Source organism: Thunnus maccoyii, chromosome 9 (assembly GCF_910596095.1).
Source record: "Thunnus maccoyii chromosome 9, fThuMac1.1, whole genome shotgun sequence".
Taxonomy (NCBI): domain Eukaryota; kingdom Metazoa; phylum Chordata; class Actinopteri; order Scombriformes; family Scombridae; genus Thunnus; species Thunnus maccoyii.
In genome coordinates this window covers 19,009,961-19,025,744 of record NC_056541.1, presented here as the reverse complement: position 1 = coordinate 19,025,744, position 15,784 = coordinate 19,009,961, and the positions used below count along the sequence as shown (strand labels likewise).

Sequence of the window (15,784 nt, the reverse complement as noted above, 5' to 3'; positions counted from 1 at the left end):
ATAGTTCAGCTCCTGTTCTCTCATTGACACTCCTCTTGGCGAAAAGGTGTTCTCTCAGATTACAGATCTTGATCAGGCTGCCCTCAGTGTATTTAAATTTGAGTCTGTTTGACAAAGACCTGAGCACACCCACACACAGCGCAGCACAGCAGAAACAGCAGCAGGTGATAGCTGGCAATGGGCTAAAGACATTAAGACACAGTAATGACATAGTGTGAAAGATAAACTGTGGAGAAGTCGTCCCATTTCTGAGTTAATAAACTCTGTGTTATTTGAACATTTTTCACTGTGCTCCTAAATTTCTTTGTGTACTCCTAAATTTTTTCATTTAGGAGCACAAGTAGTCCTTGGGAAAAATGTTAGCACAGAGCCCTGAAAATGCAGACAGTAGTTCAGGAAAGGCCTACAGTCCCAGCTAGCAAGAAATCTTTGGCACATCTTGGGCAACATACCACTCGTTTAGGCATGACACCTGCTTTGCTCTGCTAATCTACAGTGGGGATCTTACAGCTCACCATTGACTTTGTGTTGGCAGGGTTTGCAGTCTTTGACAGTTCTTTGTCAGTCCTTTGTCGGCACAGTGCAAATTTTTGTGTTTTTATATAATGTTACATCAAGATTTTTATTTTATAAGGACCCTTTTCCCTGTAATAGCCTGGCTCAAGTCCCCTGTGACCCTGCAAAGCATAATTTGGCATAGATAATGACTCTTTTGGTTTGGAAACAATCAGAATGAAGCTTTGTGTAGTTTGTTTATGACCAGCTGTGTTACTGGCAATCCTGCATTGCACACAGGAATAAGATCCCTTAATGAATTATTCAGGAGTCATTCATGTACCATCCTCTGGCCAAACTCACTGTCCTTCTCCTCAGCACTTCTTGAGCCTGATCAATATCACTGCCCTGCCGCTTGTTACTTCAGGTGCTTTGAGAATAGCACAGTTGTTATTGTGTTTCAGTGTCTTGTACTTTTGCCACCAGGGCCCATAGACCATAAAGACTCCTACCTGATGTGCTTAGGCTTAGTAATGATTTTTCCTTTTTCATTTTTTTTTTTTACTTTCATGTGCTATTTTTTTAAATTTTCTCTCTTTATAGATTTGTGTGTCACTAATCTTTTTATTTTTGGTATTTTGTTTTCAATCACTGTCTGCTATTTTTATCTTGTTATATTTTCATCTTTTTTTATATCTTCTTGTAAAGCAATTTCTAGACTTTGTAGACAGATGCTTCACAGTTATTTATGATATAAAAGCTTTGAAAATTGCTAATATTCTTTGGCAAATACAAGCCTTGTACTATCTGTGAGATACAACATGATGGGAGACCTGTAAAGAACATGGGTATCAGTGATGATATTGTAGGATATAGGTAAGATTTTATTTGAGTGTCTTTGTGAGAGAAAAGACTGTAACCCTCTTGCTCAGCAAACACCACACATAAACCAGCCATGTCCATCCTTTAAGGGCACTTGAAAAGTAATTACCCATGTATTGCTTCTTGTTTCTCCTCCTGTCGTCCTCCTCTACCCCCTCCTTGGATGTAATCATTCTCACAGGTGGCTGTTAAGAACAACATTGACGTATTCTACTTCAGCTGCCAGTACCCCATCAGCATGTTGTTTGTAGAGGACGGGAAGATGGGTGAGTGTCTTTACTAAGTCTCTTCAATCAAAAGCCTCAAACCCTGTTGATGTCAACGACATACGTCATCCTCGGGAATGAGTCTTTCAGTGAGAGCGTCATTATTGTGACTGTTCTGAGGATGTGAAGAAGTGCGTGACGTAGATGTGTGACTGACTGTCCACCTGCCTTCACTCATGCACATCTCAGAGCTGCACAGTTCAACCTAGATATGTACACCAATGCCATTTTTGGGCCTTTTTGCCTTTGTCTTTTTGTTGCTGTTTGATTTATTCTGTGAAAACATGTTGGCATTTGTCCCTGTGGAGCCTCCTCATGGGGCTAGCAGCAGGACGGCTGCCAGAGACTGTGAGCTAAAGCTCCAGAGCCGCAGCCACAGCAGGAAACCTTATGTCTCATGTAGAATCAAACTACTCGCACGCTATTTTGACATTTGTTTTTACCGCAGTGTGTACATTTACTTTTTACCACAAATGTTTATTGTTATTCTCGTACTCAGTATATTTCATTGTGTGCCGGGTCTTTGGACACATCAAGTGATTCTGTCTTTTCATCTACAGAGCGACAGGTGTTCCTTGCCACATGGAAAGACATTCCTAATGACAATGAGTCCCAGTTTCAGATCAAAGACTGCCATCTCAACTCAGGTGAGAAGGATGATGAGAGAACAGAGTGCAACTACCTAACACTACACTGTGCAGCCATATCCTGCTGCCTTTTTATATGTGAAGATAACCTGACAGAGAGGTGGAGATCTCAAATTCAGTCCCTTGCTAATGAAGCAAATTGCATTTGATGAGATCTCATCAGCTTCAGTCCCTGTTTATGTGTGATAATTTAGTTTTACACAAGCGTGAGAGCAGCTGAACTGGAGAAGAATTCCTAATGACATCTTAATGGAGATTTCCCCCCACAGATTACATTTCTTCTTCATGAACAAAGAGAGGGTTTCACATCCTACTGGGGCACAGCAGCAAGACACAAGCTGAGGAGAACAATAAATTCTGAATTAGTGACTGTATCTTTGCTGCACAGACAGTGTGGAGTGAAATTTTAGGAGATAAGTGAAAAAGAAATCCTGCATGGTCGGTTACATTTAATGACGGTTTCAGCAGACAACTACAGAGCATGGAAGGAGCCAGCGTGCGACACTACATTTTGAATAATAACAATGTTTATTCACACAAACTGAATAATAAAAAATGAGCAGTAGTTTGTATAGATACAGGAACAGGAACACAATACATCTACATCTACGTCTACATTTGAGCTGTTAATTATGTTTCTGTGTTTCCTCAACAGATGCGGCCTCGAACAAACTGCAGGGCAGCAATATTTTCACCATAGCCAAGCGCACAGTGGAGGGTCAGGACATGCTGTATCAGTCGATGAAACTCTCCAATGGCATCTGGGTGCTGGCTGAGCTGAGGGTGCAGGCAGGAAATCCAAACTACACAGTGAGTGGAAGCATCGGCTGAATTCATGAGCACCATTTATGTCACTGATTTGATGATGCTGCCATATGAACTGTCATTTTACACTCGAAAATAAATGGCTGAACAGAGATGTTAATAATTGGATGGACAAGGTGTCGCACTTTTGGATAATTCTGTGTGGCACTTGATTTTCATTTTGTTCTTTTTCTTTTTTTGATCATCTGACAGAAATATAGAAATAGAATGAAAGTGATACGAATGCAACAGAGGTCCCTGGTTACATGATATGCATCTTAACCTCTAGGCCACTTGGCGCCACAACTAATGGACAGTGGTGCTGAGCAATATATAGATATGATATCAATATCGTGATATGAGACTAGATATCGCCTTAGATTTTGGATATCGTGATAGTGATGTCTTTTCCTGGTTTTAAAGGCTGCATTACAGTAAAGTGATGTAATTTTCTGAGCTTACCAGACTATTCTAGCTCGTTTATTATTTGTCTTTACCCACTTAGTCATTACATCGATATTACTGATGATTATTTATCAAAAATCTCATTGTGTAAATATTTAGTGAAAGCACCAATAGTCATCCCTACAATATTTTCGCAATAATGATATTGAGGTATTTGGCAGTTAAACCTATCATGGAGTATCCCAGAATGTAGAGTAGAATAAAGTTGTAATGTCCCAGGAAATTTGGTTTACAGACAGCTACAATAATCAATAATCCTTGAGGTTTGTGGAGTACTTCACCAACACTTTTATAAGCCCTACAGGTTTCACTGGAATAGGGAAGAAGGGTTATGAAAATGAGTGTTTCACCTATATGTAAAAAGAGCTGAAGAGTCAACCTGGGTGTTTATGATGCAAATTTATTTTTATAATAAAATGTCACCTGGATTGTTGTTCGGTTTTTTAAATCAGATTTCTTACCTTTTTTTAAATGGGACATATCATGATTTTTGTGATTTTATTTTATACTCTTTTGTTGGATGTCTACGGTAAACATCATCAAAGGTCCAAAACTTGAGGTGAACATATGTAAAAGTGCTCCCTGCTTGTCAAAAACCAGGGCTTCAGTCTGCTATGAACGCTTCATTTGCAATGTTACCTCTACTTCCTCCTCATGATGACATCAGATTGTTCATGCATGCTCATAAAGGAACATCTCTTGGTAGCCTTTGTTGCTAAGGTTGTTCCAAGGGTTGTGTCATGTTGTCTACTCACATATTTTGGATCTGATTTGGGCACGAACATGTACAGATATATTTGAGAAGTTCACAATTCAAGTGAAGAACGAGAAAAACATATGAAATCCTACCAATATTGTTTGATATAGCGTCCCGAGCCACCCAAAGTCTTGCCTAGGTGCAGCTTCCGGCAGCTGGCCAATCAGAATAGAGGGGGGTCTTAAAGAGACAGGGGCTAAAACTGCCTGTTTCAGACAGAGGCTGAACTGAAGGACTGCGTAAATGGCCAGTGTAGGATATGTAAGGAGGTTTTTTTTGAAACTGTAAATCACTGTAAATCATGCAAAGATAAACCAGTAGAGCCCCAGAATATAAAAATAGACCTGAACACTCATGATATTGTACAGGTTGATATGTATGGTAGTCAGTGACAAGAGTTAATAAAATATTCACTCCACATCATGGATTGAGACAAATGACACAGCAGTCAGCGCAGTAGCAGATCTGAACAACAAGAGACATGATGGAGATTGATGAGCAGTAACGAGTGGTGAGCGTGCTGAAGGGGGGAGGCTGGTTGATTGTGCAGTGATTGTAGTGTTGTTCTAATATTGGTGACTCATCTGTGTGTGTTTGTGTGTGTGTGTGTGTGTGTGTGTTATTGTGCACATGTATTCGTTTGTGTTCTCCATTGTGATGTCGCATGTCTCTGCTTTGTCAGCGAGCCTCGGTCTCCCACTTCCTTGATGGATTGTGTTTGGCTTAGAAATTCTGCATGACTGGTCCAGAACGATGACCTTCGTGTGACTCTCCTCCCCGCTCATCACTCAGTCTGCTTTCAGATCATGTTTTTATTCATAAGGTGGCATTAACTGTCTTTTTGTTTTCTCCCGTCTAGACTAGTCAATTTGTCACTCACTCACCATGTCGCTCATTAAATCTTAGTTTCCTTGAGCTAAACTCTGAGGTTAATTGACTGAAGTGAAAGCAGATTGTTTTATGATAATTTGTTGTTCCTTCTTTTTGTGTATTTTTTTTTTTCTGTAGCAGGCTGTGTGCTTTTTTTCATTTCCTCGCTCTCGGTTTGTGGAGTTTTTTATTTCCTCTGTGTGCCCATTTGTGTTGTTACCTCATTAATTCAGGAAGTTGTTCTCGTCCACCCTCAGCTGTTTCTGTGCTCTCATTTTGAAGTCCAAATTGCTGCTCAGCTGCGATGGAAGGTCCCTCGCACTTTTTGCAGATGGATGCTATCATAAATTGTAGCGAAGAGCAGAGTTTCAAGTAAACCATTCTGCATGTGCAGTGCGTATTCTGATGCTTGTCTCTCTGAGCTGCTGGCTGCAGCATGGTCCCTGCGCTCTTGGCACAGCACATTAAAGCCTAGCTGCCAAAGCCTTTTGTCGGCAGCTATTTTTAGACCTGAAGGAGTAAAGCCCTGACACCGTGTGTTTTCAGGGTTCTATTACGCTCATGAAGACAAGATGTTAAGACAGTTATGATTATGTTGTCCTGAGCTGAGAAGCATGGTAGCGTGTTTGGTTTTTGCTGGTGCTTACCCATGGTGGCCTATTTTACTGATCTCACAAAACTTGTTTGGCGTCAGCTCTCCCATGATGCCTCACTACTTATAACAGAGTATTATAGTTGTGTCCCAGTTCCACACTCCATACTGCTTGGCTGGGTTTGACTATGATGTGCATTCACGTTGCAAAAGTGACTAAACTCAGTATATTGAAAGATGTTAGTGTGTATATTAAAATTGATTTTGGAGTGTTAGTGGTTGATTGACACTATTATTAAGAGCTCTCAGTTGGAAAATTAAATTGTTGTCAACACTAGTGAGACAGTTCATGGAGGATTTTAACAACACAAACTATCACTCTTTAAGTTTTGAAACTGGCTCCCATATTGTATTTGACTGACATCCTTCGGATTGCATGTATACTTTATAGTATTTTTATTGGAGAATAAACACACCGCTTATCTTTTTGACATGAAGCATAGTGTTCTCATCTGCTATCTCCTGTCCCCATGGCAACTATGTGGCCAATGATGTTGGCTGATTTTCTCCTCCCACCTCTTGAGATGGTAATTTGGAGGGTTTTGGTAGAAAGGAGTTTCAACACAGAAACGGACACCCCAGTGCTACCCTCCACAAAGACAGAAGTCTGTTTGTTGTTTTTTGGGGTTAGAATAAAGGGTGGGTGATATGAACATGTATAGAGTAAGACCATATAAATTTGGCTTCCCTTAGAGATTTGGCAATATTTTTTATCCCAGATAGCTATACCTTTACTATGTCTGAATTAGAGCTTTTGAGGGTAGTGTTTCAAATCAACAAGGACGACTACTGAATGTTAATGTTGAATTTTTATTATTTTTACAGCAATGTGATAAAGTACCTTCATTGGTCAGTTATTAAATTAACTGGATTAACCAAAAACAGACATACCTGTCTTGTCATTTCATCCATAAAATGTTTCTGATTAGATTTTCCAGAAAATGTACTGATATATATCAATATAAAATTCCTTCTATTCCTTCTACTACAGCATGCATATCTGCTCTGTAAATCACTTGTCCTGTGTTCTCCCATGAGAAGAGAGAACTGTATATTTTAAATTCTTTGATTTCATGGTTGTGCCCCCAAGTTTTACATTATTTCAATTTAGTACCGTTCTGCTATCCGCCAATGTAACTGGAGACCTTACTTCGATACGGCAAATGAAATAAAGCAATAACGTGGTGTTCTATCATAGGCAGAGCAGACGGTCACACTGAGCCTGATAGCATCCTGCTGGACAACACAAGAGCCACAGACTCTTCCTATCTGACAAACATGAACACGTCCTGCTCCTCAGTTTGCTGAACGAGCCACCAAACAAACATTCACAGGGGAAAATGTGCACTGCTAACATAAGTTAGCAGGCTAGGAAGCTAATTAGCTGCAGCTCATTAAACAGCATGTAAACATACCTGAAAATGTCACTTCAGTCTGGTTTGATGCTGGTTTGATAATTGCTCTTCAAAATCCCTGTTTTTTTGACACACTGACATGACTTAAAGTTACAGCAGTTTGTTTGATTTGTCTCCATTTTGTACAGTGAAACGCTGGTAGCTATTTTTCTAAAGACCTTTTCTTCATTTTAGTAATGTAAAACTATTAATAATATATTTAATTTTTTTAATTTTGACATTATTTTTGACTGCAAATGGATGATTAAATGTGATTACAGCTGGACTTAAACACATAAAGAGTACGGTCTCTATGTGAAATGTGCCTTGAGATGACTTCTGTTGTGATTTGGCACTATTTAAATAAAGTTGAATTGAACATATTGCATTGCTAAAGGATAAATGTAGGACAGTTTTGAATATCAAAGGAGACTATTCTGACTCGATAAACATTTTTTGCCCAGTCAACAAGGTCAAGCTCAATTAAAGGTTAATATCAAAGATTAGCATGAAGCTACGCATCAGTTTATCAAACCGCATTCATCATGAACATCCGTCTTCCTTTGCTTCGCCCTGTTGCATTGCTGCATTAATACTGCAGCAGCCCCCAGGCCTGATTTATGCAAGTTTTTAAAAGGCTCCTGCAGTGCTTTCAGGCATGCGTGTTTGGTGATGTGGATCGCTGTGTCTGTCTCTCATTGGATGGTTATTGTTTAAAGGAAATGCCTCTATCGCATCTGATTCTGCCATTTTTGTAGCATTTGGAACACAGAGCTGGATAATAAAGATCTTTGCAGTAGCAGACACACACTCATCCTTCATCGTTACTGTAGCCCCCCCGTTGCTTTTTTTGTCTGTTGTCCCTGCCTGTTTACGCCTAATATAATACTATTATTTTAGCAGTAAGCCTTAATGCCACACTACAGTGAAAAAACATTTTTCTAGCCTTCTTAATAGCAGCTTCTAGACTGGCTAGGGCATCCGCATTTCCTCACATCTTACCCCATGCTGACAGGAGAGCGGCTGCCTAAATGTTGCCAGCAGCAGCATGCATTAGTAAAGAGCTCTGAGCGCACTGAGGCAACGCTTAAGGAGCTGTGCAGCATAACTGCGATTCCACTGTAGCTCAACACACACCATCGCCTTTTGTTTGATCCTAGTGTTCATTTAGTCTGGACATCAGTCACTAAATTTCTGGTGAACACTGTAATTATAATAATGCTGCCACTCTCAACGACACAACTTTTATAGTGTTGTTGGCATACACGCCACGGAGTTTCAAAAGCTAGACACAGCAGCTTGAAAAATATTTATATAAGATCCCATTTTCAGCACCACAGGGGAAAATAACAGACGTTTCAGGGCTTAAAAATGTGATGGTGAATATTGGCTACTTTTAATACTGGTTAATTTTCAACTGCAGTCATCCCACCCGTCCTGTCTTGGACACAGACTCTTTGAACTTATTCCCTCAGGAAAAAGACTGAGATCTATAAAAAGCTCTAGCAGCAGACATTTCTTTCCATAAGCTGTTGCTCTACTAAATAGCTGAACTGTACTGTTATCAAACTGGACTTTGCATCCCTCATTTAATCTTTGCACTTGTCACTTTCATATATCTCTCCAAACTGGACTTGACATGTGAACGTTGTATTCCACCTCCACTGTTATATAATGGAATTATTTATCACACGTCACATTTAATTTTTGCACTTATCACTTTCATATATTTCATACACTTCATTTCTTCCTCCATAGCACAGTTCGTATTTCATTTCAAGTTTTATATCCCATTTCCCAACTATTATAATACTATTCTGTAAATGGATTTTAAATTTAATTGTAATATTATTGTGTTTTATTTCATTATTTATTACCTTTTTCTCTATTTTTTATTTTTTATTCTTCTTTGTTGCATTTGTGGGAGCAAACGCCAAGACACTTTCTTTGTATACTTTTATATTTGGCTAATAGAACTGATTCTGAGTCCTTCAGCAAGATGTGCTAAAACCAATTTATAGTTGAAACCAACAAATCACAAATTAAGGAAAAAGTACAGTGACATGAACCTTTAAAAGTCAAGGCAACGGGGCTGTCCTGGTGACTGTGGGGTTTAAGGTGCTGACCAAGTAATCGCAACATACCTGGTTTATGTTCAACCAGGTTGTTGCATGTCATTCCCCTCTTTTCCTGTCCGCAATCTACTGTCTACTCTCTAAAAAAAAAAAAAAATTAAAGAAAATAACGATAAATCCAAAATCAGAAAAGAAATGCTGATTTTTAAGACTCAGCAGGGAATTGTTAGACGTTCCCTGGACCGGCTATTCTTGGATTCTTTTTCTTATGTCGCTACGTTGTTTGTATCTGTCAGTCAAGCCCAGTCACACAGAGTCTGTACTGATTATCTTTAGAAAACTGACACTGTGACCTCTAAACTATTTTCCAGTGGATCAAATGCGATTCCAAGAAATAACAGTGATGAGAGCTGAAAGAACAGCACTGTGAGTGAGAGGCGGAGCTCTACAGTTTAGTGCGTGTGTGTGGTTTGCTGTCAGGGGAAGAAAAGTGCAGGTTGTTTTCTTGACTTTTCCACTAAAGAGAGATGTGTGGGTTATTGAGAGTTCAATTTTTCAGAAGGAGAAAGCACAGCAGGTATTGATCGTGTAGAAATTAAATAGTGAAACATTTTTAAATATTCAGGATTACTTTCTGAGTTATTTATCGTGTTGTGGTTTGTTACTTAAGTGTTTAATGCTGTAAAATGCCTGTTTCTGAATCTGAGTAAATAACATCTGCAGTGTGATTGCTGATGGAAGGAAAACTCACTTTGTGAGTCTGTATCAGATTGTAAACCTACTCCCAGCTGAGATTAACATCAAAGAACAGAGATGCTGGGACTATTTTCTCTCGTGTGTTGATTTATTTGTGCTTCTGTCGGTGTGTCTGTTCAAACTGAATTAACAAGAGTATTTCAATGCAAAGATTTTTTCTTCTGAAGATTGATTATGATTATAGGCTCATTTTTCCTTTGAAGTCGTGCCATTTATGCTCAGTTATATAGCACATTATAGATTTGGATCAAAAAATTACAGATTAAACCCTAAGTAGCTACTGTACATCATCTAAGCCCGTAATTACTCCAACATACTGACAGTAACTTCATTCTGCTTCACATCTTTCTTAAAGGACAAGACTGTCTTAAAACAATAGTCAGGTGCCCAAATGAACATTGAAACATCTATATTTTTGCATGGAAGGAGGGCCGTGGATTATCTGTGACTTGTCCCCTGTATTGTATATCCCACAGTGGACATTTTGTACCCTCTTATCTTAACAGACTCTCCTGATAGTGAAATCATATTCAACCCTGCTCGCCTCCTCTCTCCCTCAGGTCTCTCTGAAGTGCAGAGCCCCGGAGGTTTCCCAGTGTGTGTTCCAGAGCTACGAGGCAGTGCTGAAGAACTGAAGAACACCCGCCGACGACCCAGCCACTACCCTCAAGGACTCCCGGCGCTTTCTCCTGCCTGCCCTCACCTGACTCACGGACCATATTACAACCTTATGCAGTGTGGGAGCCACTTCCCTGCTGTGTTGGACCTGCAGACTGCGCTCTGTATGTCAGCCAGCTGTTTAATTAGGATGGTTAATGACTTATTGCCTGATTTGGCTCATTGTCCATGCATTTTTTCCCCCAATTCTGCAGAGATTTCTGATTTATCCTCTTGGCTAACCTTATCCTGCCCCCTCTTATTGTTCTTTTTTTTTTTTTTTTTAAACAAGTGTGACATCAGCACTTGCTAAATGATCCGAATGAACACTTTCAGACTGAGCACGTCCTCCATTCTTCCTTCCTGAGCCATCCTGTGTAGACCTTTATTCTTTCGGGACAGACAGCTGTATGACTTGTGCTCCCGTGACTGTTGCCTCTGCACGAGGCTCTTTAATCATTATCTAGCCCCACTTCTCTGCAAATCGGAGTCTATTTTTAGCACCCGCAATCAGCAGGTGAATCAACACTGTCGGCATATTTATTTGGGGTACTTTCAATTTAAATGCGACAGAAAAAGGCTTTAACTCTCCTCTGCCTTAGTGAAGTGGAAAGTGGCTGTCTGGGCCTTTAGAAGAGATACATAAATACGTATAAACTACATTATTGTCTCGTCATTTTATAGTTTTCTTTAGTATCTGTGGTTAGCAGCGGGGTCGGATCCTCTGCTGTCCCTGAAAGCAGGATGTCTGACGTGTGCTGTGTGCATGGAAACTGTTTGCTAGTGTGTGTTTTTTTTTTTTTCTTTAATTTTTCCATCAATATCTGGACATTTTATAGACTATTCACGGTCTGCTCTCTTTCTTAGTCATTCCATTGTTTAATTTGTGTTTCTCGTCTTGTTAGTGTGCATCAGGCAGACTGGTAGAGAGCCTCAGGTGTTGAGGATTTTGTATTTGCTGCTTTCTCCCCGCACCAGTGACCGCCTCTCAAGCTCTCTGCCACTTTGCTCTGTCTGTATCCTCATCGCGGCTTTTTGAGTACCACGGCCACCTGAGATGAAGGCTTAGGTGAAATAACTCTAAACTATGATGTAACACTTCTGAGTAATTCGTGTACGCGTATGTAGCAGACTCTGTCTCAGTGGAAAGAAAGCTAGAACACCATTGTCCCCGTTTTACCCTCAGACTCTACAAATTAATTGGATTCCTTTTACGAGTCACTGCACTGAAGCCCTTTTTATCGGCCCTACAGGATGTATGCACCTACGCTAACACCTTTTTAAAGATTATCAAAAGGGGTGGCTGTATATTCTGTGTGTGTGTGTGTGTGTGTGTCTTTGTGTGAGGTGACAGCTGATGCATTAGAAATGCTGTAAAGAGAAAAAAAAAATCAAATGTTTAATCAGATGTTTTTGACATGATTTTGTTCATTATATGTTCATCATTTGAAAAGGAACTATTAAAAGTCTTGATAAATTCAGATGTTCTGTTTCTTCACTTATTTAAACACCGTGACAACGATAAAGGCTTAAAAAATTTAGCACAAAGATAATTTATGTTTGTGGAAGTCTCAATGTCAGCACATGCAAAACGTTATCTCAGTTTTATTTGGTCTGTAAAGTCCACATTCCCAAAGTCCCTGTAAGCCAGTGCGCATTGTTTTCACACCTTCATACTTGATAATCATTGATGACCTTTGAGGTGTTCACGCCTTTGCTCTCATGGGCAGCTCCTCTCTGCTCCAGCCTTCACAGCTTTGCATACAAAGTCAGCAGCCTCTCAGTGTTCAACCTTGAGCTTTGAGTGAAGGTTTATCCACAGCCGAGTGCATCTTCAAGGTAGAGTGGCTCCTCTGAAACGGTGTCAGGATTTTTTAAAGTCCGAGCTGCTTGGGAAAGCTTAACAAGGATTTCGGCTGCATCTATCTAATGGGCGACGCAAGCACCTCTAATCTCACACCTGCTCCTCTGTGAATGATAAAGGTCAGACTGCTGAAAGATGCACACTTACTGACCAGGCAGGAGTGTAGTGTTGTGATTAACCAAAGGTTGTGACAAATTTCAGACTCTTCTCTACAAATGAATGATCTATAATATCGATCCCATGTTATGAATGCACTCCAATAGGGGGTGCCACTGCACTGCGCTCTGGTAAAGGCTCAGTCTATCTAAAGGCACGTTAATTGACTTCTAAATGAGTTGATAGAAAGAAGGAAGGGGTTTTCTTTACACTCAAAAGTATTATTAGTTTAACCAGAGCTGTAGCCTAGATTTAAAAAAAAACTGAAGCAATGGGAAGGCTAGTGTTAACTTTAACCTGTACTTTAACCCCCTATTATCTGCATTTTATTCAATTATATGTACTTTTTATTTCCCAACATGAAGTCCTTGTTTCTTTTTCAAAGATGTCTTCACACTGCCAAGAATGAAAATCTGATGAGGAGATATTGAATCCTTAATTGATTGATTTATTTGCTGGCCTAGCAGTAGTCAAATTTAAATAAATTAAGTCTAAAATATACTGGAATCAGCATTTAAAACATCCAACACAAGGTAGTTCTTGAGTGTAAACTCCCACCAGCTTGCTAAAACCCCAAAATCCTCAGAAGAGGATATGAGCTTGATGTCCTCAGCGGTAGTTGAGGTCCAAAGTGTACCACAGCACTTCATATTAGATCAATCATAAACTTCTGAAGGTTTCAAAGATCAACTGCTACAGTATACAGAATCTATATGCATTTATTCATATATGGCAAAACTAATGCATGAGGGAACATCAGAACGGAGCGTTTTTATGGCATCAAATCCATCACATGCACAGATCTGAGAGTAAGCCCATAAATTCAAGTCACACTTCAAGAAAATTACATTTTCCTGCTTTGATGCATAAAGATGTTCGTTTCATTGCAACTAGGCCAAGGCCGTATGAAACAGCTTTTTGTAGATTTCCCCATTTATGGCCTTTAAGTCACTTTCTAATAAGACACTCTTTACAAAGGGTTTAAGTAATAACTAATGGCTTTATTAGTAGATAATGAGTCATTAACTAATGCAATTTAAATCACTTATAAGCCATAATTAAGAAGAGTGACTGAGTTACCAGGTTGTGAAAAGTCTCTTTGGTTGGTGTTTATCTTCTTATATTCTGTAATGCATCTGCTCCAATGAACATGTTGCCTGAAAAATAATAGAGAATCTGGTTCAAAATCCATTCATCAACAACTTATTAAAGGACAGATTCACGATTTTTCAAGTCTGTCTTAAAACAGCAGTCTGGTGCCTAAATGAACATTGAAACAGGTTTTTCTTGCCATAATAATTCCTCCTGTTCATACTGGTCATTAGAAGATCCCTTCATAATGCACTTACAATGTAAGTGATGGGCGCCAAAATCCAGTCCTCCTTCCGTGCAAAAAATGTATTTAAAAGTTTATCTGAAGCTAATATGAAGCTTCAGCCGTCCAAATGAGTCAAATCAAGTAGATATCTTTCAACGTTACAGCCTTTTTAGTGCCGAAGTTTATTTTTTTGTTACTCTACTTCCACCGCAGCTCAACAGGGAAACAATGTCCAAGGAAACACAAAGAGGGAATTTGATGCTAAAAAGACTGAAGATGTCTAAGATGTTGCAGATATCTGCTTGATATGACTAACTCAGACTGATGAAGCCTCATATAAGCTTCAGATAAACTTTTTAAATGCATTTTTGCACAAAATGACTTTTTTTTTGGCCTTGATCACTTATATTGAAAGCGCATTTGAAGGGATCTTTTATTGGCCAGTATGAACAGGAGGAATGATTAAAGCGAAGAAAAGCTCTTTCAGTGTTCATATGAACACCTGACTGTGACCGAGACAGGCTTGAAAAATTGTGAACTTATCCTTTAAACATCTTCAGGCTTAACGCATTGTTATAATAACCCTTTATTAATGTCTTACAAACACTTAAAACTGTGGATCTGACGGCTTGTTAGAAAGTAAGAAACCAATCAGTGTTTATTAATGAATGACTCACATTTACATCTGCATTATTACCAAAAAACACATAAGTCTACCAAAAAGCTGTTCTTATTAATAGCTAATAACTGATCTATAAAGTAGAGGTACACGATTTATTAACCAGTAACAAAACTATTAGTTATTAAAAAGTAGCCACCACATTGGAAAATCATTTCTGGTGACGATGAAGCCGAGGTTACAAGCTCATCTCGAGTTATTCTAAGATGTGCGATGTTTATTCCTCAGACTTGTCACTAAGTGGATGTGTAGCCACTGTGTGCTGCTGCCACGCCGCAGTGATTGATGGGACACATGCCCCTGCCCTACCCCTCTCCAATAAGTCGCGCCCCCTCAGAGATGTGATGTTCAGTCTTGCGCCGAATCTCCATCACCCGCACACCGAGATGATGGATAGTGTGTGGCTTGTTCCTTTGCAGTTTATTGGCGGCGCATGGAAGCTCAAAGCTTTCACACGCCTTGCTCACGACATGATCCTATTGGATGAGCAGGGCAGAGGATAGTGAGAGAGAGAGAGAGACAGAGAGAGACAGACAGAGAGAGAGAGAGAGGGAGGAAGAGAGAGGGAGGGAGAGAGCTCATGTCTTTCCAACGGCAGAGGCACATTGCTAGTTAAAAGGCTCCAGATGCCTTTACAGAAAACGCGCGTCTGCCGGCTGTGTGGATTGCCTCTTCCCTCTTAACCCACCTACACGTAAATTGATCTTTCTGTCACCAGGAAAAACAAGAAGATTATGGGTTTGCATGCAATTTCACAACACGTGGAAAGCTTATTTTCGAGGCTGGCGGCTGTGCGCAAGTCCTCCCTGTGATGGAGGAGCGCGGCGGTGGTGCATCGGTGGAAATGAGTGAGAGGTGCAGAGGAGATCATCAATGAAGAGACCGAGGGCTCCTGTGCGTTCGGGCAAGGTCAGAGTCTAGCCTGGATGTGATTATGCCCATGTGGAGACAACAAGGACGGACTTTTACGCTTCCTCTCGGGGGACGGGGTCGCCTGGGGATGTCCCCTGAAAAACCAAGAGTTTCTCTCTGTGCTTTGGATTGCAG

General features: G+C 40.0%; 1 protein-coding gene across 4 annotated transcripts in view; it reads left to right on the top strand.

The window, feature by feature from the left end:
* Positions 1–12,201, top strand: part of ap1b1 (adaptor related protein complex 1 subunit beta 1) — a 28,299-nt gene extending 16,098 nt beyond the window's left edge. For all 4 annotated transcript variants that reach the window (XM_042421587.1, XM_042421588.1, XM_042421585.1 and 1 more), the window contains 4 exons: positions 1,559–1,643; positions 2,204–2,290; positions 2,946–3,100; positions 10,624–12,201. In XM_042421587.1, the coding sequence (XP_042277521.1) occupies positions 1,559–1,643; positions 2,204–2,290; positions 2,946–3,100; positions 10,624–10,698 (402 nt within the window). In that variant the 3' untranslated portion in view covers positions 10,699–12,201. The remainder of the gene's footprint in view (positions 1–1,558; positions 1,644–2,203; positions 2,291–2,945; positions 3,101–10,623) is intronic.
* The last annotated feature ends 3,583 nt before the right edge of the window (positions 12,202–15,784 follow it).